At 34.1% G+C, this 24,127-nt stretch overlaps 2 protein-coding genes and 1 long non-coding RNA gene across 9 annotated transcripts in view; 1 reads left to right on the forward strand and 2 right to left on the reverse strand.

The window, feature by feature from the left end:
• The window catches only part of LOC129917448 (transcription factor mef2A), a 145,830-nt gene that overhangs the window by 44,321 nt on the left and 77,382 nt on the right, over positions 1 to 24,127 (forward strand). For 5 of the 7 annotated variants that reach the window (XM_055997691.1, XM_055997695.1, XM_055997694.1 and 2 more), the window contains exon 1: positions 21,815 to 23,285. The exons of 1 other annotated variant lie outside the window; for it this stretch is intronic. In XM_055997691.1, the coding sequence (XP_055853666.1) occupies positions 22,596 to 23,285 (690 nt within the window). In that variant the 5' untranslated portion in view covers positions 21,815 to 22,595. Of the gene's footprint in view, positions 1 to 21,814; positions 23,286 to 24,127 lie in introns of those variants that run through there. One more of the 7 variants, XM_055997697.1, reaches the window with a different exon arrangement.
• On the reverse strand, positions 371 to 6,364 carry LOC129917556 (DNA-directed RNA polymerase II subunit RPB11). The gene is made up of 4 exons (XM_055997701.1): positions 6,216 to 6,364; positions 6,059 to 6,148; positions 5,834 to 6,008; positions 371 to 597 (listed from the first exon to the last, which is right to left on the reverse strand). Exons 1-4 carry the CDS (start codon positions 6,266 to 6,268, stop codon positions 562 to 564), a joined length of 354 nt encoding a protein of 117 aa, XP_055853676.1. The 5' UTR covers positions 6,269 to 6,364; the 3' UTR covers positions 371 to 561.
• LOC129917655 (uncharacterized) lies at positions 2,774 to 5,827 on the reverse strand. The gene is made up of 2 exons (XR_008772838.1): positions 4,449 to 5,827; positions 2,774 to 3,793 (listed from the first exon to the last, which is right to left on the reverse strand). It is a non-coding gene; the product is annotated as an uncharacterized LOC129917655 (long non-coding RNA).

The following is a 24,127-nucleotide window of genomic DNA, read 5'->3' on the forward strand; positions in this document are numbered from 1 at the left end:
AAAATTTTACACCGACTATGTCAATCATACATCAAAAAAACTTAAGATGATCGACGCGTACCTATTTTATATATTTTTTACCGGCGTAATTCAATTTGCCTACTGCTGCTTGGTTGGAACGTTCCCTTTTAATTCATTCCTATCTGGATTTATATCAAGTGTGAGCTGTTTTATATTGGGAGTGTGTCTTCGACTTCAAGCAAATCCAGAAAATAAAGCAATATTTTGCAAAATCTCACCCGAGAGAGGGTTTGTTGACTTCATATTTGCTCATGTTGTCTTGCATTTAGTTGTTGCTAATTTTATTGGATAAGAGAACAATATGTAACATTGAAAGTAAAAATAAAATAGTAAAATAAATAAAATACAATTGCAGTTTTTTATAAAATAATTTTATTTTAATATCAAATTAAAACTAGTTTTGTTTTTATTTAAATAAATTCTAATTTTTTCTTTGTCAAAGAAGCAATTTTGAGCAGCACTTTCCTTATTTTTTTATTTTTAAAGCTTTGCCTTTGACAGTACTTTTTATTGAAAACAATTTGATGTTTTATTATGGTTTTAATCGCCGCCTTCTTTCTTCTCTTTAATCGCTTCCTAAAAAAAAAAATACAACAAGGATCAGTCTTTATTAAATTCCTGCCTCATTATTAAACAGAATAAAAAGCGCCGGTTAGTTATCTAATTTCCGATTCCAGCAACGTATCGATAGAGGCCCCATGAGACCAAGTTGTTGAAAAAAATGGCGACAATATTAAGACGGACTTTTAAATAAACAATTTCCATGGCAATACTTTCTAAAATGTTCACCCATTTTAAGCGAATTATCCGACATCATAGTCGAAGGAGTTAGACCCATTTGCTGAAACGAAACTAAATTTTTAAGTATAACACAAAATCACTCCCTACTTTTTCCTCTGCGTAAACTGTCACATAAGGTTTTCTGTAGAACTGAAATCCTTAAGTTTCGTTTGAGCAAACGGCTCTAAGTGAGTTAGTTGTTGGGCCAGACGAAATACCCTCAATAACTTTGGAAAAAAGATTGGAGACATCGGATTTAGTTTACTCATGATTCCTGTCTCTAAGCATGCTTAATCAATGCAGAGACAGTTACCTTCTTCCAATCTGCAAAGGGAAGGGAGATACACGAAGCTGTGATAATTACCGTTCAATTAAGCTGATGTCACATACCAATATAAATAATTAGGCTGTCTGATGACCAGTGCGGGTTTTTTGAGGGTAAAGGCGTGACCACACCGAAAGTGTATGCGGTATCAGTACGGGTTATTGTATGAAAAAAAAATCCAAACTGCAACGTCTGTACATCTACCGCATAGCTTCCGGTGTGGTCAAGCCTTAAGTACCCACAGACACAACCCAAAGTAACCGAATAATGGAATCGTTTATTTTCAAAACACGATAAATCCATTGAAATGTTTTTATGAATTCAAATCTTAATTCATAGATACTTGCATATAAAGGGTGCCCCAAAAGTCAATGTCGAAACGAAAACGGTAGATAGGGTAGGTGGTGACAGTTATCAGAAAAATAATTAAAAAAATCCATATATTCCAGCCATATATTTTGTGAGTTATGGACATTTGAAAAAAAGTCGAAAAAATGCTCACCCTGTGACGGGTTTTCATGTGCCGTGACTACAAATCTTAACTTTTCTCATTTTTTTCTTTTGTTACAGAACCTTGAATAACCCTGCTACCAAATGCATTCAAACATTTTAACTCATCTGCATCAGTTTTAAAGCAAATATTACTTTTTTGCCCAACTTAGTACTTATGCATTTGGTAGCAGGGTTATTTAAGGTTCCGTTAGAAAAGAAAAAAATGAGAAAAATTAATGTCGTTTTCCATTGACCAATCTCAGAATGAGATTTGTGAATTTGACAGCTGAAAGGGGGGGGTGAAGAGGGGAAATAGTGGACAAATCTCAGATTTCATGATCTATTTGCGTCCTGAGATTCAAAAAAATGACAAAAAAATGAATCTGAGATTCAAGAATCTGATTCTGGATTTTTATCAAGATTCACGCATACAAACACACGCACTTTCACACACACTCCTCTGTTTGACATTTGTCTGAACATTTGTTGTTGTTTTATTTTTTTATACGCACAGATTTCGCACACAATTACAAAACTAGATTTCATATTCTATTTGCAGTGGAAAATCTGAGAATTTTACACAAAAATCTCAAAAGTCAATAGAAAACGACATAAGATTTGTAGTTATTATTTTTCTGATAACTGTCACCACCTACCCTATCTACCGTTTTCGTTTCGACGTTGACTTTTGGGACACCCTGTATAAGGATAATATTTCCATTTAAAGTGAAGCTCAAACTTGTTAATAAAACAAATATTTTTGGCAGTAAATTTTTTTTAGCAGAAGGACAAAATAACATCGAAATTTCTTGGAGGATTTGCAAATAGTGTTAGTCATTTTTGAAAAAGTTTTCGAGCAACAACCACGAGATCTGATATGCGCCCTAAGCTGACAGAAAGAATCTACACTTCGGTTGTGGGTCCAGCACTCATACGGTTCACAATGATGAACAATGTACAAAAACAAAGTACGAGGTTAAGTTAACGGCAGCTGAGATGAAAATGCTTTGTATAACAGCAGCAGCAGGAGTTGCAAAGCTTGATCGAATTAGAAGTACGAAGATGCAAGGAAACCTTCGTGTTAAAAATACCATCTCTGAAAAAAATTGAACACGAACGAATCAGTTGTTATAGACTATTCAAAGAAGTCATGGTATAAAAAGACAAGGTATGATCATTAGAGCCGCCATCTTACAAAATGGGGTAATAAGGTTTTGACGTTTAATATTTGGCAAAGTCAAAAGCAACAACAATTTCTAAGACAAATTTGTTTACAACAACAATTTCAATGGGAACTGTCAAAACCTTAAGTAGCCATTTTTTAAGTTTTGACAGTTCTCGATACTGAGTTTTTTCTAATGATCATACTTTCTCTTTTTATACCATGCAAAGAAGTAACCCTGAGATGTGTCCGGGACTGTCCGATCCGGAATGCAAAACGAATAGATTTCGATTCTGTTTTTTGATTCTTAAGTTTGGGTTTCTGTGTATTTGTGATTAAATTGTTGTTGCGTTTGGGACACACATTTATACAGGGTGTCCCGGGATGAAATAAGCAGACTTTGAGGGATGATTCTTGGGTATATTCTAAGAATAAAATTGTTTATCAGTAACTCTCTATCTGCAAAGTTGATACCCTCTAGCGATGATTTAAGAAAACGCTTACTTTGGTATGCCTTTACTCATGTTAATGTTAGTAACTCCGTTAATACTTATGATAAAAACTTCATTAATGATGATTGATTTTTAGAAGAAATGCTATTATTTGTATCTGCATTTAAAAAATATTAAAATATTTTTTATTTGCTCAGATATTAATTTTTAAATGGAATTATTTTTTTCTTATCCATGATAATTTTTTACTTTGGGGCCGATTTTCTTCGATAAATGTGTTATAAACATACAGCCTAATTTATAAACGTAGTATAGACAATGCATAACACTATTCAATGCTTATAATGTCTCTAACCAGATAATTGCTATTTATAAAATTTATACAACGTTGCATAGAGGTTGTATACGCTAAACGCGTTTTTAGTTTGTTTAAAAAAAAATTTACAAATCATTGCTCTTTTCTTTTCTTCTTTTTTTGATGTGATGTTCGAATGCCATTTGATTAAAAAATATTCTTATTCAGGCCCTTAACAACCTAAAACCGCGTTTAGCTTATACAACCTCTATGCAACGTTGTATAAATTTTCAGCCCTATGATGGTAGCCGATCGGAAGAGATTTGTATCCGATTTGTACGATTTTTTCAGTTTTCATATGATTTTAACCCTTCCGACTGTAAAATCGGACAGATTTACGAAAAAAATCTTAGGTGCGTTGAAAATTCAAAATACATGCGATGCTATGCAGTGAACTGTCAAAATATTTGCGACGGGTAGTGCTTTGTGCTTTTTTTTCTTTCCGATTCCTTCCGATAGAAAATCAAAAGTGAAATACTATCCGAAAAATATAAAAACCAAAAAAATTGGAATAATAAACAAATAAATTGTTCAAAAACACACAAATGAGTGCACAAAACAGTAATGAGCAAGTAATTTCTATTTTTGTATGTTTTTGTGTTTCTAGTGTTTTGTTAAATGTTATTTTCACGATAAAAAAAATATTTTTGCAAACTGGTAGATGTCAAGTGAGTGCGTCAATTTTTCTCCTCAAATTCGGGTACCGTGAATACAAAAATCTTCCGATCGGAAATTTTTTCCGATCGGATATTTTTCCGATCGGCTACCATCATAGGGCTGTTTATAAATAGCAATTATCTGTTTAAAGGCTGTATGTTTATAACACATTTATCGAAGAAAATCGCGTTTAGCTTATACAACCTCTATGCAACGTTGTATAAATTTTATAAATAGCAATTATCTGTTTAAAGGCTGTATATTTATAACACATTTATCGAAGAAAATCGGCCCCAAAGTCAAAAATTATCATGGGTAAGAAAAAAATAATTCCATTTAAAAATTAATATCTGAGAAACTAAAAAAGATTTTTATATTTTTTAAATGCAGGTACAAATAATAGCATTTTTTCTAAAAATCAAGACATTAATAAAGTTTTTATCATAAGTATTAACGGAGTTATTAACACAATAGGCCCATCAGAGGCCACAGTGATAAGGCGAATTATTCCCACCTCTCACCCTAATCTTATTAACATTAACATGAGTAAAGGCATACCAAAGTAAGCGTTTTCGTAAATCTTCGCTAGAGGGTATCTACTTTGCAGAGTTGAGTTACTGTAAAACAATTTTTTTCTAAGAATATACCCAAGAATCCCTCAAAGTCTTCTTATCTCATCCCGGGACACCCTGAATACATATCTGTTTGACTGTATATACCTCAATAATTGTTATCTTCACTTTGTTTCATTATAATTTCTTCTTTCTTTTCTCGGCCCTGTTATGATCTCGATTCCGCGGGAATCATAGCTATCCAACGTATCTGCTTCACAAAAGTGATCCGCCTGTGGAATTTACCGGGTTGACCCCAGAAATCTGCCGCAAACCTCCCGGTTTTGTATTGTTCCATTTCTGAGGCCAACTGAATGCTGGTGTTTTTGCATTTGCTTGTACCTGAAGTTTTAAGGCCTACCTTTCTTTTTATTTCATGTTGGAACATTGTATGATATTCCGTTCTCAGGATCACTCCTTTGAACATGGCAATACCAACTGAGTCGGTCGTGTTCAATTTTTTGGGAGATGGTATTTTAACTTCAATTCTATCAAGTTTTATTACTCCTGCTGTCATACGAAGCATCTTCATCTCAACTGCCGTTAACTTAATTTCATACTTTTTGTACATTGTCCAACATTGTGAACCGTATGTGAGTGCTGGACGCACAACTGCGGTGTAGTCTTCCTTTCAGCATTTTTTGATCACAGAAGATAGCAGAATTTTCCATAGAGCGCTTGTCACCCTATGGAAGTAAGAAATAGCTTTCCTCTAAAGTTTTAACAAAAATTACTAAAAACGGCAATAGAATAATAATAATAAAATAAATTTGAAACGATCGCTACCACCAAATTTAACTAGAATCGATGTGCCGCTCTGCTACAGAATTGAACCACCACATTGTTATTAAAGTGGGAGATGTGCTCGTGTCCTTTTCGTAATTGCTTATTTAAATTGAATAATGCATTTCTGGTCAATTATTGTTGCTAATGTGCAAGGTTGACGAGATAACAAAAATATTTTTTTAAATTACAAACCTTAAAACGCTCTTCAAATAAGGATAGTTCCGCAAGTAAGTCAGTTATTGCGTTCATAAAAGCTTCTTGGGGAGAGTAATCAGGAGTTGTTTGTATTCTAATGACGAATTTATGCTCCAACGGGTGAGGTACTTTGTAACCAGCAAAAAGAACATTGGGATCCTTCAGCAACTGACTAAAAAGAATTGCCAGAATATTCACTACATTAAAATTCGTAAACCTTACTTTCTGATCATGTTCCCAAGAGTATGGTCCTCTTTATTTACAGTAAAAATTGCTGCGTTAGTCACTTTGGTATCCAATTCTTTTACGATTCTAGCAAGCAAATAAAAATATTGTATGTACTTTAGACATCGGTAATATTTTAATGGGAGTTTATTACTTTTTTTCACCCTCATAAAGTAGGAACGATTCAAAAGTTGGCGGTGCATTCATTTTAGTTTTTTTTTTAATAAACAAAATATGGCTCTCAAAAATATGAAATAGATGAACTTGAACTAAAATCTACTTTGGCGGCTTTGGCTTCGGCCTCTAACAATAATGAAAATAAGAATGACAATCATAAACAAAAAATACCAAGACTGGAAACTCGGCGGTCAACTGACGTTTGCCTACAAGCTGCGAGGTGTGGTGAATGTCGTGAACTTATCGTTGTGTTCGTGTTCGATGTGTGTTGAATGTCGTGAATCTATAAATGTGTGCGTGTTAACGTCATTTACCAACGTGGTGGCTTTCACATATATTCACAGACAACACGGTACACAAAAGGGTTTCGGGGGGAAAGACGTACGAAAGTTTCCAGTCTTGGTATTTTTTGTTTATGATGACAATAATGACCACAGATAAGAGACACCAATAGGACGGTGTTCACATTGGTTTCAAGTCGCTGAATCATTTCTCTGCTTCTACCATAAACAAAAATTAGCAGGACTAGAAACTTTCGTACGTCTTACCCATAAACAAAAAATACCAAGACTGGAAACTTTCGTACGTCTTTCCCCCCAAAACCCTTTTGTGTACAGTGTTGTCTGTGAATATATGTGAAAGCCACCACGTTGGTAAATGACGTTAACACGCACACATTTATAGATTCACGACATTCGCCACACATCGGACACGAACACAACGATAGGTTCACGACATTCACCACACCTCGCAGCTTGTAGGCAAACGTCAGTTGACCGCCGAGTTTCCAGTCTTGGTATTTTTTGTTTATGGTCTTACCCTTCAAGCAAGAATACGGAGTTCAGAAAAGACACTCCGACCGAGAAAAACGGGGTTGCACCTTAGTCTGCTTTTATATGAAGACGCAAGAGTCAAGATTCAATGAAGAGTAAGGGAGAAAGAAAGTTCAAAAAAGAGGGATGGAAGATTTTTTACCCTGTGAGTCTCCGGTCGAAAATTTTGAGACTCATTTTGACGTCTCTCTTTGATCTTGTTCTTTTTTTTGCTGTTTTGCTTTAATTGATTTCGTCGGTGGCAGAGTTCGCTTCGTCGGATGTATATTATTTGGGTGTATACTAACTTTTATTAATTTATTTAAATGTTTTTGTTGCATATAGAGCCCCCTGATGTTGTTTTTTGTATATTTTGGTGCTTTTTTTTTAAATAAAAATAGATACGAAAACGAGAACAAGATAAAATAAAAAAAATAGCTGTCAAATTTGCGTCTTATAAAAATTACTACGTGTAGAAGCGCGCGACTTACCGAAGGGAAAATCAAAAGGAAATTCGAAGATAATTTCTGCGCCTTGCGTCTTCATGTAAAAGCAGACTTAGAGGATATAATAGGTGTGTTTTTTTGTTTATCTATATAGATTTTGTGCAAAAAAACGACATCGGGATTTTTGAATTCCATGCAAACATTTGGCAACACTGTACATATATTTTGGCAGCTGTCTGTCAAAAATGTTGCTTTTGTTTTTTTTTTATTTTAACTCCGAAGTGGGAAGGCCATTACATCCATGTTGGATGCAAAGAAAAACTTTCATATGGCCATCATTGTATATATTTCCAATGGAAATATATATACAATGATGGCCATGGCATCCATTTTGGATTCAAAAAAATTTTTTTTTCACAAAAACCAAAAATTATCTGTATATTCTTAGCTACATTTTAAGACCATGACCATTAACATTAGTTGCGTCGTTCTTGTATTATAAGCGTTTGAGGGTAGCCATATTGAATTTTTTTTTCGATTTTTTAAAAATCAAATGTGGAAACTTTTTTATTTTTTTTTTTAATTTTTCGAAAAAACTTTGGTAATTTTATATACATATCTGTTGAACAATCTTATCGGGATTCATTTAAGACTATTATCTGAAAAGTGCATTGCGTATATACCGAAATATTAACATTTCAATGCAACCATGTCAAACAAATTTTTGATTATTTTTTTCTATGAGAGTTTTTTTCAAACCTCGTTTTCTCCGCTTTTTTTTTTGTTAATATTTTCAGATATTTTTGTATGAACACAACAATAAACCTACCTTGGCAATACTGTTTTTTATCGAGAGAAAGTAAAATCTGGATAATTATCTGGATTTTTCAAAAATCTATACAGATAAAGTTTTTGTTGTTTTTAACACGTAAATTGTTTTGATTTCAAAAATCTCGATGTCGTTTTTTTGTACAAAATCTATATAGATAAACAAAAAAACACACCTAATATATATATATATTAGGTGTGTTTTTTATTATCACCGGGCTACACTGGTTAAAAAAAACGCCTCGGGGCTTAGTGAGAAAAATTGGCAGCACTGCATACTAAATGTTCCGAAATCAGCTGACACAAAAAAAATATAAAGTTGTCATATTTTTCGCTTTTGGGGTTTCTTGTGTGTTTTTGAAAAAAAAGTTCAACTACCTATTAAATAAATATTTAAAATAATAATTGTCCTTCCAAACATCAGTTTTGATGTTTTTAAACAAATTCTAAACAATTTACGAACAAGTTTGTTTGGTAGCACAGATTTAAATCTGTTGAAAAAGTTAAGCCCAGAGAATTCTCCGGGCTTACCAGCTAAGCCCAAGGGGCTAAAGTGTTGTTGCATTTAACAAGTAAATTCCTTAGCCCCGACTGCGTTTTTTTTGTCCAGTTAAGACCGGTGGTAATAAAAAACACACCTATTATATCCCCTAAGGGTTGCACTCACACATTTGCAACCTTTTGTGTATGAACACAAAGTCGAAGGAGATATCGTAGTGCAAAAACCAATACATATAAAATCGGCTCCTCGGTGATTATAATTTCCATACTAATTTGAGCCGCCTTCGGACCCGTTTCTGAGCCGAAGTCGGATTCGGACTGAGGTCGGACTAGTTTGCTTGAAGGGTACCCCCAAAACCCTTTTGGGTACAGTTTTGTATGTGAACATAAACAAAAAATTTTTTGTTTATGACTGTGAATATATGTGAAAGCCACCACGCTGGTAAATGACGTTAACACGCACACATTTATAGATTCACGACATTCACTACACATCCAACACGAACACAACGATAGATTGACGTCATTCACCACACCTTGCAGCTTTAAGGCAAACGTCATTAGACCGCTCAGTTTCCAGCCTTGGTATTTTTTGTTTATATACAATATATATACAATGGTGGGCATAAACAAACTATACCGATACTGGAAACTGAGCGGTCACATCACGTTTGCCAACAAGCTGCGAAGTGTGGTGAATGTTGTGAATCTATCGTTGTGTGCGTGTTCGATATGTGGTGAATGTCGTGAATCTATAAATGTGTGCTTGTTAAATTGACGTTTAAATTTGGCAAAGTCAAAAGCAACAACAATTTCCAAGACAAATTTGTTTACAACGACAATTTCAATTGGCAGCTGTCAAAACCTTAAGTAGCCATTTTTAAGTTTTGACAGTTCTCGATACAGAGTTTTTTTTAATGATCATACCTTCTCTTTTTATACCATGGCTTTCACATATAAGCTGCGTTCCTTTGGAAATATTTATCTACTTTTTAGTACTTAAAACTACTTTGATCTACTTTGCTATACTGAAAAAGTAGTTCAAAGCAGCTTTAAGTACTAAAAAGTAGATAAATATTTCCAAAGGAACGCAGCTATATTCACAGACAAAAAGGTTTTGGGGGTAGGACGAACTAAAGTTACCACTCTTGATAGAGCTTGTCGATACCTGTGGGTCTCCGGTCGAAAATTTTGACGTTTCTCTTTGATCTTGTTCTTTTTTTGGTTTTGCTTTATTTGATTTCGGCCTTCAAGTAGATGAGTCCGAGCTAAATCTACTTAGCTAGATCTGGGATTTAGGATATGTGAAACATAGTATAAATCTAAAGAAATCTTACTATACTTGGCTTTGAACACAACAATTTACAACAGATGAGACATAAATATTTTGTTCTTTAGATGCAGTAGATCGTATTTATGTTCAACAACAAAAACATCGGGAAAACATCAATGTATCGAAGATAGAACCGATGTTTATTTTTTAACATCGATGTTGTGGGTGGCAATGGTGCAGTGGATGTAGTACTTGACTGCTAACCTGAAGGTTGTGGGTTCGAGCCCTACCTCAGGCAGCATTCTTTTCTTAATCCCCCAGCTTGGAAGCCACCCGTGGGACTATATGAGATAATAATCATCCTATTCTCAATTCACTGTACCAACAAAAAATCTTTCCTATCTTTCTATTCCTTCTAACTAGTGCCGTGCAGTTGCATTTAAAAGACCTTAGGTCTTACAGGCATATAGTTAAATTATTATTATTATTATTATTATTATTATTATTATTAAATAAAACATCGATGTTTTCAAACATGGATGTTTTTTTAACGATGTTGCATCCCTACTTATTATGTGTACTTTGGTGAAAATGAGTTGGCGGAGTTCCCAGTACACATAATAAGGTAAATATCATCCGAACTGACATTGGACGACCAATATAAGCTACCGTACTTCTTAATTGTTTAATTAACCGACGAAAAACGAAAAAATGAAAAAACGAAAATGAAAGAAAAGGTACGCTATATATACAATTTTTTGGCAGGACGGCTTGGTTAAATTTCAATTAGCTTTTCGATATCGAATTTTGGCAAGGAAGTTTTAAAGTTTATGTAAGGGTGAAATTACATTACATTGTCAAAGTGTTTACACAAGACATTGGATAATGAGCAACTAACACTCCCTCCTTGTAATTTCGCTCGAGAATAAAGTTAAAAGTTGCTTGTTAAGGACATCTAGCTAATTTAAGTACGGGTCTTTCATACACCCCATTCTGTGTTTGAATGAATGCACTTCGTACTTGACCGTCCTTTGAAGGCTTAGTTTGAATAACTTTTCCTTTAGCCCAGCAATTTCTTGGACCATCTGGGTAAACTAAAAGAACAATATCACCCACCTCAATGGGCTTGACGGGCTAAAACCATTTTGTGCGCCTAGTTAAGGTAGGGAGATACTCACCTATCCAACGTCTCCAAAAATGGTCTGCATACTGCTGCGAAGCATGCCAACCACTATTGCACTATCATCAAATACAGCGATGGGCTTTATACCACTTGAAGAGCCAAGAAGAAAGTGGTTGGTAGTTAGGGCTTCATCACTTTCGTTGTCTAGAGGGATGTAAGTTAAGGGACGAGAATTAACAATATTTTCGACTTCCAGTAACATACCTCGTAGGAGCTCATCAGAAGGGTTACGTGTAGGCATTATTTTGAATAAAATCGTTTTAATAGAACGCACCAACAGCTCCCAGCTACCACCCATATGTGGCGATCCTGATGGAATAAAAGTCCACTTTGTTGTTGTTGATGTAAAAGCTACCATCAATCTTTCCTTATTTAATGTTTGTAGTGCTTTTCTGAGTTCTCGTTCGGCACCCACAAAATTTGTGCCGTTATCACTGAAGAACTCTTGCCGTGTTCCACGTCTTGCGATAAAATTTCGCAGGGCTACTATGCAGGGGTCTGAAGAAAGAGTGTATGCTATCTCAATGTGAATAGCTCTGGTTGTCAGGCATTTAAATAAAACTACCAACGTTTTTCGGATCTATGTACGTTTGCTTTCATCGGTCCAAAATAATCAACTCCTACAAAAGAAAATGGACGAGAGAATGAAGCTAGCCTAGCTGGAGGGAGTTGAGCCATTATTGGAACCTGTTGCTGAACGCTATTGTTTTTACACTCTTGACAAGATAGTTTCACAGAACGAAAAAGGGCTCGCATTCGTGGAATAAAAAACCTCTGCCGGAGTTCGTTGACCACAGTCTCATGATTTTGGTGATTGTAACGGCGATGAAAATCCATGATGATGAGAAACGTGATTCGATGTGTTCTTGGAAGTATTGTAGGTCGTTTCGTATTATCATCTACAGCAGTTGAGAAGTTGATCCTTCCGTTGGCTCGAAGAATGAAGTTGTCATCCAAATAAGGACAGAGACTGCAAATTGGACTAGACTTCTCAATAGGTCGATTAGCTGCAAGATCCGCAATTTCATCTTCGTAGGAAGAATGGGATTCTCTTATTAATGTAATTTCAGCATTCTGGAGCTCACATTGCTTTAAAAATCCAATAATTCTCTTCTCTTTCTGCTTTTTTAACTTTATGTTATGAATAAATCGGAGAACATAAGCTGAACTCCTCACCAGAAAACTCCAACGGGAATTTTTATCAAACCGAAAAACATTCTTGGGAGTTTCCCCAATGTGAACATTAATTAACTGTGTCTTCTTGGGGCCATTTGTCTAGAGTGAGTTTTAAAAAATCGGGACCTTTATACCATCGACTGTGAATGCTTAAGTTTGGTGATTTTTTCCACTTAGTTCCCTCATCGACTGAGTTCAGTTTTGTTGGAATCCATGGTCATTCAGAAACTTTGGTAAGGTCTTGTATCTCACTTACCCGAAAGGCGACAAACTGCCTGTATTTCCTATGATCTGAACGTAGCCAGCTCAAAATGTTTTTGGAATCAGACCAAAAAAATTGTTGGGAAAATTTCAGAGAATGCGAGTCTGTGATGAACTTTGCCAACCTAGCCCCAAGAACTGCGGCTTGCAGTTCTAGTCTGGGAATGGACAGACTCTTGAGGGGGGCTACTCTAGTTTTAGAACCAATGAGTCCACACTCAATAATGCTGAAGTTTGTAGTTCTCACATAAGCGACAGCTGCAAAGGCATTCTCGCTCGCGTCTACGAAGATATGAAGTTGCCTTTGGAAACAGCCTTCGGACTCATGTAGCATCTTGGAATCCTGAGGGTTTCAACTTCTGGGAGATAACGGATCCATTTTAGCCATTTATCGTTCTCTGCATCTCTTATCTGCGTGTCCCATTGTATGTTAGAGCGCCAAATGTCTTGTAGAAGGATTTTTATATAATATGAGAAATTGCGCCAAAAGTCCGATAGGCTCAAATATGGTCATGAGAATCCTCAATACTTCACGTTTTGTAGAGCGACGAATGCCTCTTAACATTTCTGTTTGCTTGAGATTGGAACTGAGCTTAAAAATCAAGCAATCTGTAGAGGTACTCCACCACATACCCAAAACTTTCTCGATTCCTAGTTCTATATTTATATTCAAATTGACTTGTTCGATAGGCTCGGTGCTCAACGCATTCAGTACACGTGAAGAATTAGAAATCCAGTTTCTGATATGGAAACCTCCTTCTCGATGAATATGCCGAATTTCGTTTGCCAGTTGGATTGCTTCATCTTCTGTCTCAACGCTGTCCGTCAGATCATCGACATAATGATTTTCGCGAATGGAATCTGCGTTTTTATTTTGTATGTACTGTGATGCACAGCAAGGAGAGCATGTGGCACGGAAGGTCATGACGGTCATCACATAGACGTCTGGACCTACAGCAGCCTTGCTGCTCCATAGAAATCTTTGGAAATTTTGGTCTTCTTCACGGATGTGTATCTGGTGGAACATCTCTTGGATATCTTCACAAATAGCAAAGATTTTCTCTAAATTTGTAGATGACGGATATGAGCGATGTAATTTGGTCTGGGCCTTTGAGTAAAAATGAATTTAGAGAAACTCCTTAAACCTTGGCAGCCGCATCCCAAACAATTCTTAATTTATTTGGCTTGTTTGGATTTTGCACAGGAAATATAGCAGATACCTAGATTTTTTTTCCCCTTCAGATATTTCCTTTTTCGAAAGTTTCCGTGCATAGCCTTTACGAACATACTCGTCAATCATAGTATCTATTTTCTCAGAAACCCCAAAAGCGAAAAATATGACAACTTTATATTTTTTTGTGTCAGCTGATTTCGGAACATTCAGTATGCAGTGCTGCCAATTTTTCTCGCTAAGCCCCGAGGCGTTTTTTTTACCAGTTAAGGTGGTAATAAAAAAATCATGTAAGCAATTCACACGTGGTAGAAGTGAAACCTTAAAAAATCATAACTTTTTTGTCTTTCATCACCTTTAAATCCATTTTTGTTATGACAACTTATAATGAATTTTAAATCATCTGAAAACTTATGTTTCAGTTCAAAATATTTAGGTATATGGCTTGTCTATACAACGTCATACAACATCTACAAAAAGAGCTAGAATTTTTTGAACCCAATCTGTTTTCATCAAAAAAGCAAAAATATCAATCTTTTTTCTCTTCTAACACCGTTAAATCCATTTTTTTTAAATAACACAAATAAAAAATCTGAAAGCTTATTATTTCACCTTTTATAAGATGCTTCAATCGTATTCCTACGATGCGATGCCTGTAAAAAAAGTAAGAATTTCTTAAAGCCCACCATGTCAAAATTGCAAACATAGATTACGGTACTTTCTACAATGGTGGCTGGTCATCGGCAACAGATCTCCACAGGTGTTTTGAGGTATTTTTCAATTTTTTCTATTTAAGATTGTGTAACTTGTAGATCACGTGCCGTTATGTGTTATATATCAAATAAAAGGCTATGTTATCAGCATGCGTATTAAAGTTAAATCAAGTTTGTATGTGCACTAGATCAAAAGATATAACGTGTGTAGAAAAAGAACATCTTTTTACCCTTATCTCAGAATTTTGAATATGAAATTAATTGAAATTTTGTACATTTATAGTTTATTTAATTACCTATCTACAGTTTCATTTTCATTTTTTCTATCTATTAAAACAAAAAAGTTATAATAAGTTGAAGTCGTGTCGCGTTTTCGTTTCATCTTGTTTCAAATCACTACGATACTAAAGAAGTTTTCACTTCAAAAACACACCTATTGTATGGAAAATTTCGTTACGCTTCAGCTGCGTGCTAGGCTTTAGCTGGAAAAATTGGCAGAACTGCATAGCCCAGTCATTTTAGTCATTTTTAAGCCCAATCTGCGGAAAAATTCCTACTGGGCTGAATTTTGGTATACAGCTTAATGACGGCTTTGTTATGAAGATGTGAAAAATCGACATTGATATCGTGTCCGCGTTAAGAGTTATAGGGGTCAAAAGGTCACAAAAACTGGTTTTTCACGATTTTCAGCAAAACGGTAAGTCTTATCAAAAAATATTCAATGCAAGTATTATATATAAAAAGTGTCATGACACTTTTTTTCCTAAGACCCACCGTTTCTTAGGTATAACGATTCAAAAAGTTGAAGTTTAGTTGTAATCGTCATAATCCTATTCCTGAAAAAAAACTCCTAACTGAAAAGTTCCTGAAATTTCATTATTTTTTTAGCTTGAATTTCGTTCCTCAACTGTTAAGAATATGGGGAAACCAAAAAAAAATGGAAATTTTCGCCATTTTTCCGATTGGGGCCCTTCTCCCGAAACCATTTCCCTGAGAATTTTTTTTTAGAATATGTCTGAAAATATACAGGGTGTGCAATAGAGAATGAACAACCCTAAAACGGCTTATAGCTACACTTATGATTGTTCTAAAAACAGATAGAAAAAAGTTCTATCGCAACCAGTTCATAAAATATGGACTTTTTTTCGTTCAGTGTATTTTAAATTTTATCATCTTATGTTTTCGTTCACTACAACCACGAATGAATGAATTTTATTTATTTCTTTTTTTTATAATTTTCTACAATAATTGGATGAGTACATAAACACTTTAAAAATTTCATAGCTATTGCACATTTTCGTAAAAAAAAATTTGAAATCTGTTTTTTGATGCAAAATGTAAAAAAAGTATTTTATGAAAAATTTTAAACACCTGTGGTATAAAATAAATCTATAGAAACCTAGTTGGCCATCTTTCTTAAAAATATTCTCCTTATACCAGAATATTTTTAAGAAAGTTGGTCACCTAGGTTTCTATAGATTTATTTTATACCACAGGTGTTTAAAATTTTTCATAAAATACTTTTTGTACATTTTGCATCAAAAAACAGATTTCAAAATTTTTTTTACGAAAATGTGCAATAGCTATGAAATTTTTAAAGTGTTTATGTACTCATCCAATTATTGTAGAAAATTATAAAAAAAAGAAATAAATAAAATTCATTAATTCGTGGTTGTAGTGAACGAAAACATAAGATGATAAAATTTAAAATACACTGAACGAAAAAAAGTCCATATTTTATGAACTGGTTGCGATAGAACTTTTTTCTATCTGTTTTTAGAACAATCATAAGTGTAGCTATAAGCCGTTTTAGGGTTGTCCATTCTCTATTGCACACCCTGTATATTTTCAGACATATTTTAAACAAAAATTCCCAGGGAAATGGTTTCGGGAGAAGGGCCCCAATCGGAAAAATGGCGAAAATTTCCATTTTTTTTTGGTTTCCCCATATTCTTAACAGTTGAGGAACGAAATTCAAGCTAAAAAAATAATGAAATTTCAGGAACTTTTCAGTTAGGAGTTTTTTTTTCAGGAATAGGATTATGACGATTACAACTAAACTTCAACTTTTTGAATCGTTATACCTAAGAAACGGTGGGTCTTAGGAAAAAAAGTGTCATGACACTTTTTATATATAATAATCTGGTCTACAATTCTTGCATTGAATATTTTTTGATAAGACTTACCGTTTTGCTGAAAATCGTGAAAAACCAGTTTTTGTGACCTTTTGACCCCTATAACTCTTAACGCGGACACGATATCAATGTCGATTTTTCACATCTTCATAACAAAGCCGTCATTAAGCTGTATACCAAAATTCAGCCCAGTAGGAATTTTTCCGCAGATAAAACCTAAAATTACTGGACTATGCATGTTTAATGTTCCGAAATCAGCTGACACTATTTTTGTATGGAAAAAATATATAGTTTTCTTGTGTATTTTTGAAAAAAAAAGTTTAAATTATATTTGGGCCTATTCTGCCAAATCTTTTATTCTGCTATGAATTTTCTGTTATGAATGATAAAAGATCTTTTATAATTGGTATTCAGCAGTTCGAACTTTTATAAAATTCGGTTATGAAACTTCGAAAAGGAAAATCTGCTACAAACAAAGTAAACAGAACTTAAATCTTTTATCATCTCTGTCATTCCCAAAGACAAAAAAAAAAAAAAAAAAAAACAAATCAAAATGTGGAAAGTAAAGTGAATTGAATTTTCTCGTAGACTATCCATCAAAATTGTGTTTCTTCCTATAAAATTAAAGTAAATAAATAGATTCGCGTTCATCTTGCTTTTCGCAAAATATTTACAATCTGGAGCAGATACATCGACGCTACAAAACCAACCCTTTTACATGGGCATTGGACAGACAGTGCTCAGAGAAGATTGCAACATTTTAAATGCAATTGTTAACTTCCCTATTTTTTGTAAAATATGTGTTTTCTTTTATTAATGAAATAAATTATAATTTAAATAAACATGGTGTTTCTTAATTTCATTTATATCAAGTGAAAAAGTTGTTCAAAGGAGGTGGTAGTTCTTGTAGATGAAATAGGATTGCAACGTCGTCGCGTCGAGGCGAGGACTTGTGGCAGTTGCTTGATTGAAGACGGAATAGTGATTGAAGTGATCTTGGTGTTTTGTTGATCTTTTTTGTTTTGCATTAGATTTGTCCTAGTCACTTGTAGTTACTTTATCTGAAGTAACTTTATTTTTTTAATTGATGGTATTTTATGAATAAACAACCTATTTTTATTGAAAATTTGCTACTTTCATGAAATCTTTTATGATAAAAGCAACAAAAATCTGTCTTTTATTCTTTTAGTGCCTGGCTACACAGTGATTTTTCAATCTATTGAAAAATCACATGCGGTGGCTACACACTGTTGTGCCCAATCACGTTCCACTTTTACATTTTCTAGGAACAAACGTAAAAAAGAGAAACAATTTAGCAATGGAACTGTACTACCCTCAGAAAATTCAATTCCCTTCGTGAGCATCTTCCCCCTTCACTCTTCATCCCTCTTGCCTACAAACTCACTGCTTAGGCGATTGAAAAATCACCGTGTAGCCAGGCACTTATTATTCATTAAAGATTTCATCCCAGCTTACATTGGGCCTATTCGGCGAGATCTTTTATTCTGCTATTCTGTTATTCTTTTATGAATTTCCATACAAAAATCTTATCTGTCAAAAAATCTTTTTTCAAATTTGGTATTCGGCATCATAAACGAAAAATACCAAGACTGGAAACTCGGCGGTCAACTGACGTTTGCCTACAAGCTGCGAGGTGTGGTGAATGTCGTGAACCTATCGTTGTGTTCGTGTCCGATGTGTGGTGAATGTCGTGAATCCATATATGTGTGCGTGTTAACGCCATTTAACAACGTGGTGGCTTTCACATATATTCACAGACAGCACTGTACACAAAAGGGTTTTGGGGGGAAAGACGTACGAAAGTTTCCAGTCTTGGTAGTTTTTGTTTATGTTCGGCATACACAGTCTGCTATGAAATCTTTTATAAGATCTTTTACGAAGTTCGTACTGTCAAAAATTCTTTTACGAATCTCATTTTTGGTATTCAGCAAGCCTTATTCTGTTATGAAATCTTTTATGAATCATAAAAGAATAAAAGACAGATTTTTGTTGCTTTTATCATAAAGATTTCATGAAAGTAGCAAAATTTTCAATAAAAGTAGGTGCTTTTTTTATATTTAGCTTTGTTTTATAAATTACTGAGACAAAGGTAAGTTTTTTTTTATTCATATTTGAATTTTCGAGTTCACAAAAAAGACAAATTATCCGCAGCTAAAGCAGCTATCAACTGCATGTGGTCAAACTTTTTCCAAAACAAAAGTATTGATCCGTATCTTTAGACTCCAACCGAATACCCCGAATTATGCCATTCACATTGAATCTGGGCTACCTCCAATTTTCATAAGGAATCTAAAAGCAAATGCAGACAATATGATCAAAGTCATGCAAAGATCAAACAATAATTTGCAGAAAAGGATTCTTCTAGTGGCGTTACATTGTTGGCTTATGAATTGGCTTCGGAACACAATTTAACTTTAGTGTTGGATCTGGACGATTTAGATTTGTTTAGAACTTCCCTTTACGACTGTATTTCGGCGGTAGATGACCAAATGTTTCAGTCATTTCTCGATCGAGCGAGGGTATCGGTATCAAGGTCAATATACAGTAAACTTAATCTTTGTCTAGGTTCATCAAATTCCTTTCGAAACGAGTTCACTGTTAACTAGACGAGTTTGATATTCAAGATGCGCACGGAGATGTTAGAACTAAACTACAGACCTCACAGAAATGATAGTCATCCCAATTGCACATTGTGTAATCTGAATAATAGCATCGTGTCCTATTTTATAGGAAATACGACGTGTATATTTTAATAAAAGTTTCCTTTACTAAGAATACTTATGTATTCCATTATAATAACACTTTTAAATAAAAAATGTATATAAAGATTTAATTTCATTATTAAATTATATTTCTGTTTTAGCTAAACTATGCCAGCTATTACATGAAGCCAAAAGAGGCACGCCTCTTTTTAAACGTAATGAGAGCAAAAGAGATTCTGAGACTCTTTTTTGACGTTTCTTTTTCCACTTTTTCTTTTTTCAACATTTCCTCTCATTTCTTTTTGCTTCTTGGTGCAATACAACAACAACAAATTTAAAATCAAAAGAGAAATGTCAAATTTGAGACCTTGGTTCGAACTCCTGAATACCTAATAAAAGATCTTTTATGGTTGAGATCTTTTATCATTCATAACAGAAAATTCATAGCAGAATAAAAGATTTGGTGGAATAGGCGATAGACCCAAATTATCCAGATTTTACTTTCTCTCGATAAAATTAGTAGTTCCAAGGTAGTTTAATTGTTGTGTTCATACAGAAATACTGAAAATATTAACAACAAAAAGCGGAGAAAATGAGGTTTAAAAAAAGCTCTCATGGAAAAAATAATCAAAAATTTGTTTTACATGGTTGCATTGAAATGTTAATATTATCGATATATACGCAATGCACTTTTCAGATAAAAGTCATAAGAAATTGTTGAACAAATATATACAAAATTACCAAAGTTTTTTTCGTAAAATTAGAAATAAAAATAAAAAAGTTTCCACGTTTGATTTAAGAAATCGAAAAAATTCTAACGCTTATAACACAAGAACGACGCAACTAATGTTAATGGTCATGGTCTTAAAATGTAGCTTAGAATATACAAATAATTTTTGGTTTTATATAAATTTTTTTTTTTTTTAATCCAACATGGATGCAATGGCCTCGTGAATGGTTTTGGTTGTTTGTGAAAAAATGTTTTTGAAACCATCATGGATCCCAGCAAACATTTTGGTGAATGTTCAGCCGACTAAAGTAAAGCTTTATACATGCTTCTTTTGCTTCTATACAGCTTCATAGAAACAAAATTGTTAGTTGGGCGCTAAACGTCCAGTTTATTCGAAGAATATTCATTAGAAAAACATTCACTTTTCTGGATCAAATATAAGGCCCAACTATAATAGTCGGACGAGCGCGTACGTTGACGTACGAAAATTCCCAAATACATGCATATCAGATGTCACAGCCATAATAGCGGATTGCGCGGTTTCGTTCAGTTTTGTTTTCGGACGTAAACTCACTTTCCTTTCTCTATTTACGTCCGCAAATTTGACATTTCTTAAAAAAGAAAAAAACTTTTAATGAAAGTTAAGTGAATTCATTTTTGTGTTTCACAAAACATTTATAAGTCTTGTTTTTTTATCAAATAAATTTATTTAAAATATTATAAGAAAGATTCAGTGTTATAAATTTCTGTCCAACACCGCCAAGAATGTGAAATGGCTGGAAACGAAGCCCCAAAATTGGATTACGATTTTGTTTACCTTTGCTCAATTCTCTGGTACACCAAAATAAATTATTATACAAAATAAATCTTAATCAATTTAAAATGTGTTTTTTCTATTTATTTTGACTGTAGCTTCCGTTCCCGTCCGTCTATTATAGTTGGGCCTTAAAACCTCAAAAAGGTATATCTTGGGTGCGTTCACTTTTATTCTCAGTTAGTGAATGTTCTATTTACATATTCACTTAAATGGAGAAATGGAGAAAGAACTCAAAAAGGTTCAAAACAGAATTCATAAATGAAGGTTTTGTTCTTTTATGCTAACCAATTATGATTCAGTTCTGAAGGGAAATGTTTGCTGGGATGTAATGGCCATACCACTACGGAGTTAAAAAAAAACATGAGCACAGCGAATTTTTGACAGACAGCTGCCAAAGTGTATGTACAGTGGTGCCAAACATTTGGATGTATTTCAAAATCCCCCCTTCAAGCAAGAAAACGGAGCTCAGAAAAGACACTCCGACTTCAAAACGCGAAAAACGAGGTTGCACGCACACACTTGCAACTTTTTGTGTATGAACACAAAGTCGAAGGTGAAAACACCAATCCATATGCAATCGGCTTCGCGGTGATTATAAATACCATTCTAATTTGAGCCGCCGTGGGACCCGTTTCGTAGTCGAAGTCGGACTCACGTCGGAGCAGATTCGGACCGAGGTCGGACTTGTTTGCTTGAAGGGGCCGATGTCGTTTTTTTGCATAAAATCTATATTGGTATCGCTGGTTGTAGTTGTAGCCAATGACTAAGTGATACTGGCATCACTGTCATTCGTTTATTTGTTTTCGAAAATGGTGATTCTGCGGACATGACATATTTCAAACATCGATGTGTCGAACAAAAATTCTTGATAGTCGAACTGTCTCGGGCGGACAAAATAATTAAATTCCTTTTTTAAGAGAGGCTATGTTAAAAATTGGCTAAATAATTGACAATATTCGATTTGTTCAATGATACAAATAAGTATGAAATTTCAATATAAATCATGCTGGCAATTATACTGTATAAATAAACAGTATTGTATTGAATGAAAAATTCCAATAAGCAAAATCTCTAAATATTAAGCGACGATAAATTGTGCAAATCGTTGGTACAGTGCAAAAAAAAAATTGTCAGTAGTTGAAAAAAATAAGAACAAAAAAAAAGAATTAGCATCGCAGCTAGTTTTCATATCAATTCATTGAAGGTGGTATATTAGCTTATTTGTAATAATATTTTACACAGCAGTAACAGAAACTTATTTATTTTCTAAAGTTTACTACGAATATAAGTAAAATCAAAAGACTACAAAATCGTGTGGTTAACGATTGTTCGAAATATGAATGAAAAGAAATATTGCCAGCAATAAAGTATAGTTCGCACTTAAATCAGACCGAGCTTCGAATGAAATACAAAAACAAGAGAGAATATAAGTGCGTATCGAAAGAAGGATTTTCGATAAAAAGAAAATTCAAAGTGAAAAATTTAAATTGAAAAGTGAAAAGTGGACGAGGATTGTCGATCCGATTGCTATACATACCAAAGGAGTGATTATCGGTACACCGCGTGCGATATCAATGCATCTCTGGAAATGATTTGTAAAAAGGACGTCATTTCATGGTTTAAAGAACTAGAGAGCTATAAAAGGATTGACACTATGTGCGCCCTTTTAAATATGTGCCTCCCATTTGAGTTGCGATTCCTAGGAACTTGTTTAGAGGAGTTGGGTCGAAGAGACTCTCAGGAACTACGCGGAATAGAATTACGAGTTAATAATCCTCAAGATCTTGCCATTGATATGGTAGCTTGTCAGAAGGGTGAACCGACAGACAAGAAAATTCGGCGGAAAATGGCATTATATTTAGCTTTGATTCGAGCATGTAATCGTTCGTGTGTTACTGAGATTTTCAAGACCTTAGATGGTTGGGGTCGCAGAGATTTTAGCAAGCTAAATGATTCAGACACATTGCAGGAGTTGTTGTTAGTGTACACAATGGCGGCCAATCATCCGGTGTTCACTTTTGAACAACATATGACTTGTGCCGAGGTATTTGAGAAGATAAAAGAGAACAGATTGGTTTGTAGAGAGCAGCAGCAACAGCAAGCGCCAAGACCAGTAACGACAACATCAAATGAACATCATCAGATGCTAATACCACACCAACAGCCACATCAAACCATACATATGCATCCGGGACAGCATCAGTCGATGCAACAACCAATTCAAGTAATATCGCAAGGCAGCATACCAATAAGTTTTCCCCAAGCTCACTTGTCAAAGGTAATTTAATTTATTTGTGTAATATTTTAAAGTAAATAATCTTTTTATTCTTCATTTTTTTTTTGGCAAAGTTCAAATTTTAATGGTAAAATTACATAGTTCACGTTTCCAAAAACTTAGATTTCAGTTGTACTGCTCCAACGTTCTTGGGCGGAAACTATGATTACCTATAAAATGCAAGTAATTGCCTCTTCTTTTTAAATGTTTATTCAATTAATTTTTTGACAAAAAACTCAATTTTAGAAAAAATACGCAAAAAAAAACATGCATTTTTGTGCAGTTTTTAGGTAATTTCTCATAGTTGCAATGTAAACATTTGTGTGTGTGGGTTTTCAAGACCCCAACAAAAGTAGGTACATACAGTGGCGACAAAATAAATAGCACATATACCCTAAAATTTCTAAAATGAAAGTTTTTCGCACTTTTTTAACTTAAAAGAGCTGTTTTATTAATGAGGAAGTAAGAACACATATATATTTGATTTATTAAAAAAGAAATTAAGTACATTGAATTCTTTAACAAAAAATAACAACAAAATCATTAATGCAGCTCAAGTTTTTTAGGACAAAATAAATAGCACACTTCCTAAAAACAAAAACAAATCAACAAAAATTTAAACACAGTTAAAAGAAAATAACTAGTATTTGGTTGGGTAACCCTTATTATTTATCACAGAATAAAACCAGCGGTTAATAGACGTAACAAGACTCCGAAATCGTTCAAAAGGTACTGAGTACCAAGCTCGCCGAAATTCCTGCCAAAGTTTGTCCAAATTTGAGGTATCAGACCTATTAATCGCTTTTCCCACGTCACTCTACAAGTCCTCAATAGGATTCAGATCT

The sequence above is a fragment of the Episyrphus balteatus genome, chromosome 1 (genome assembly GCF_945859705.1).
Source record: "Episyrphus balteatus chromosome 1, idEpiBalt1.1, whole genome shotgun sequence".
NCBI classification, from domain to species: domain Eukaryota; kingdom Metazoa; phylum Arthropoda; class Insecta; order Diptera; family Syrphidae; genus Episyrphus; species Episyrphus balteatus.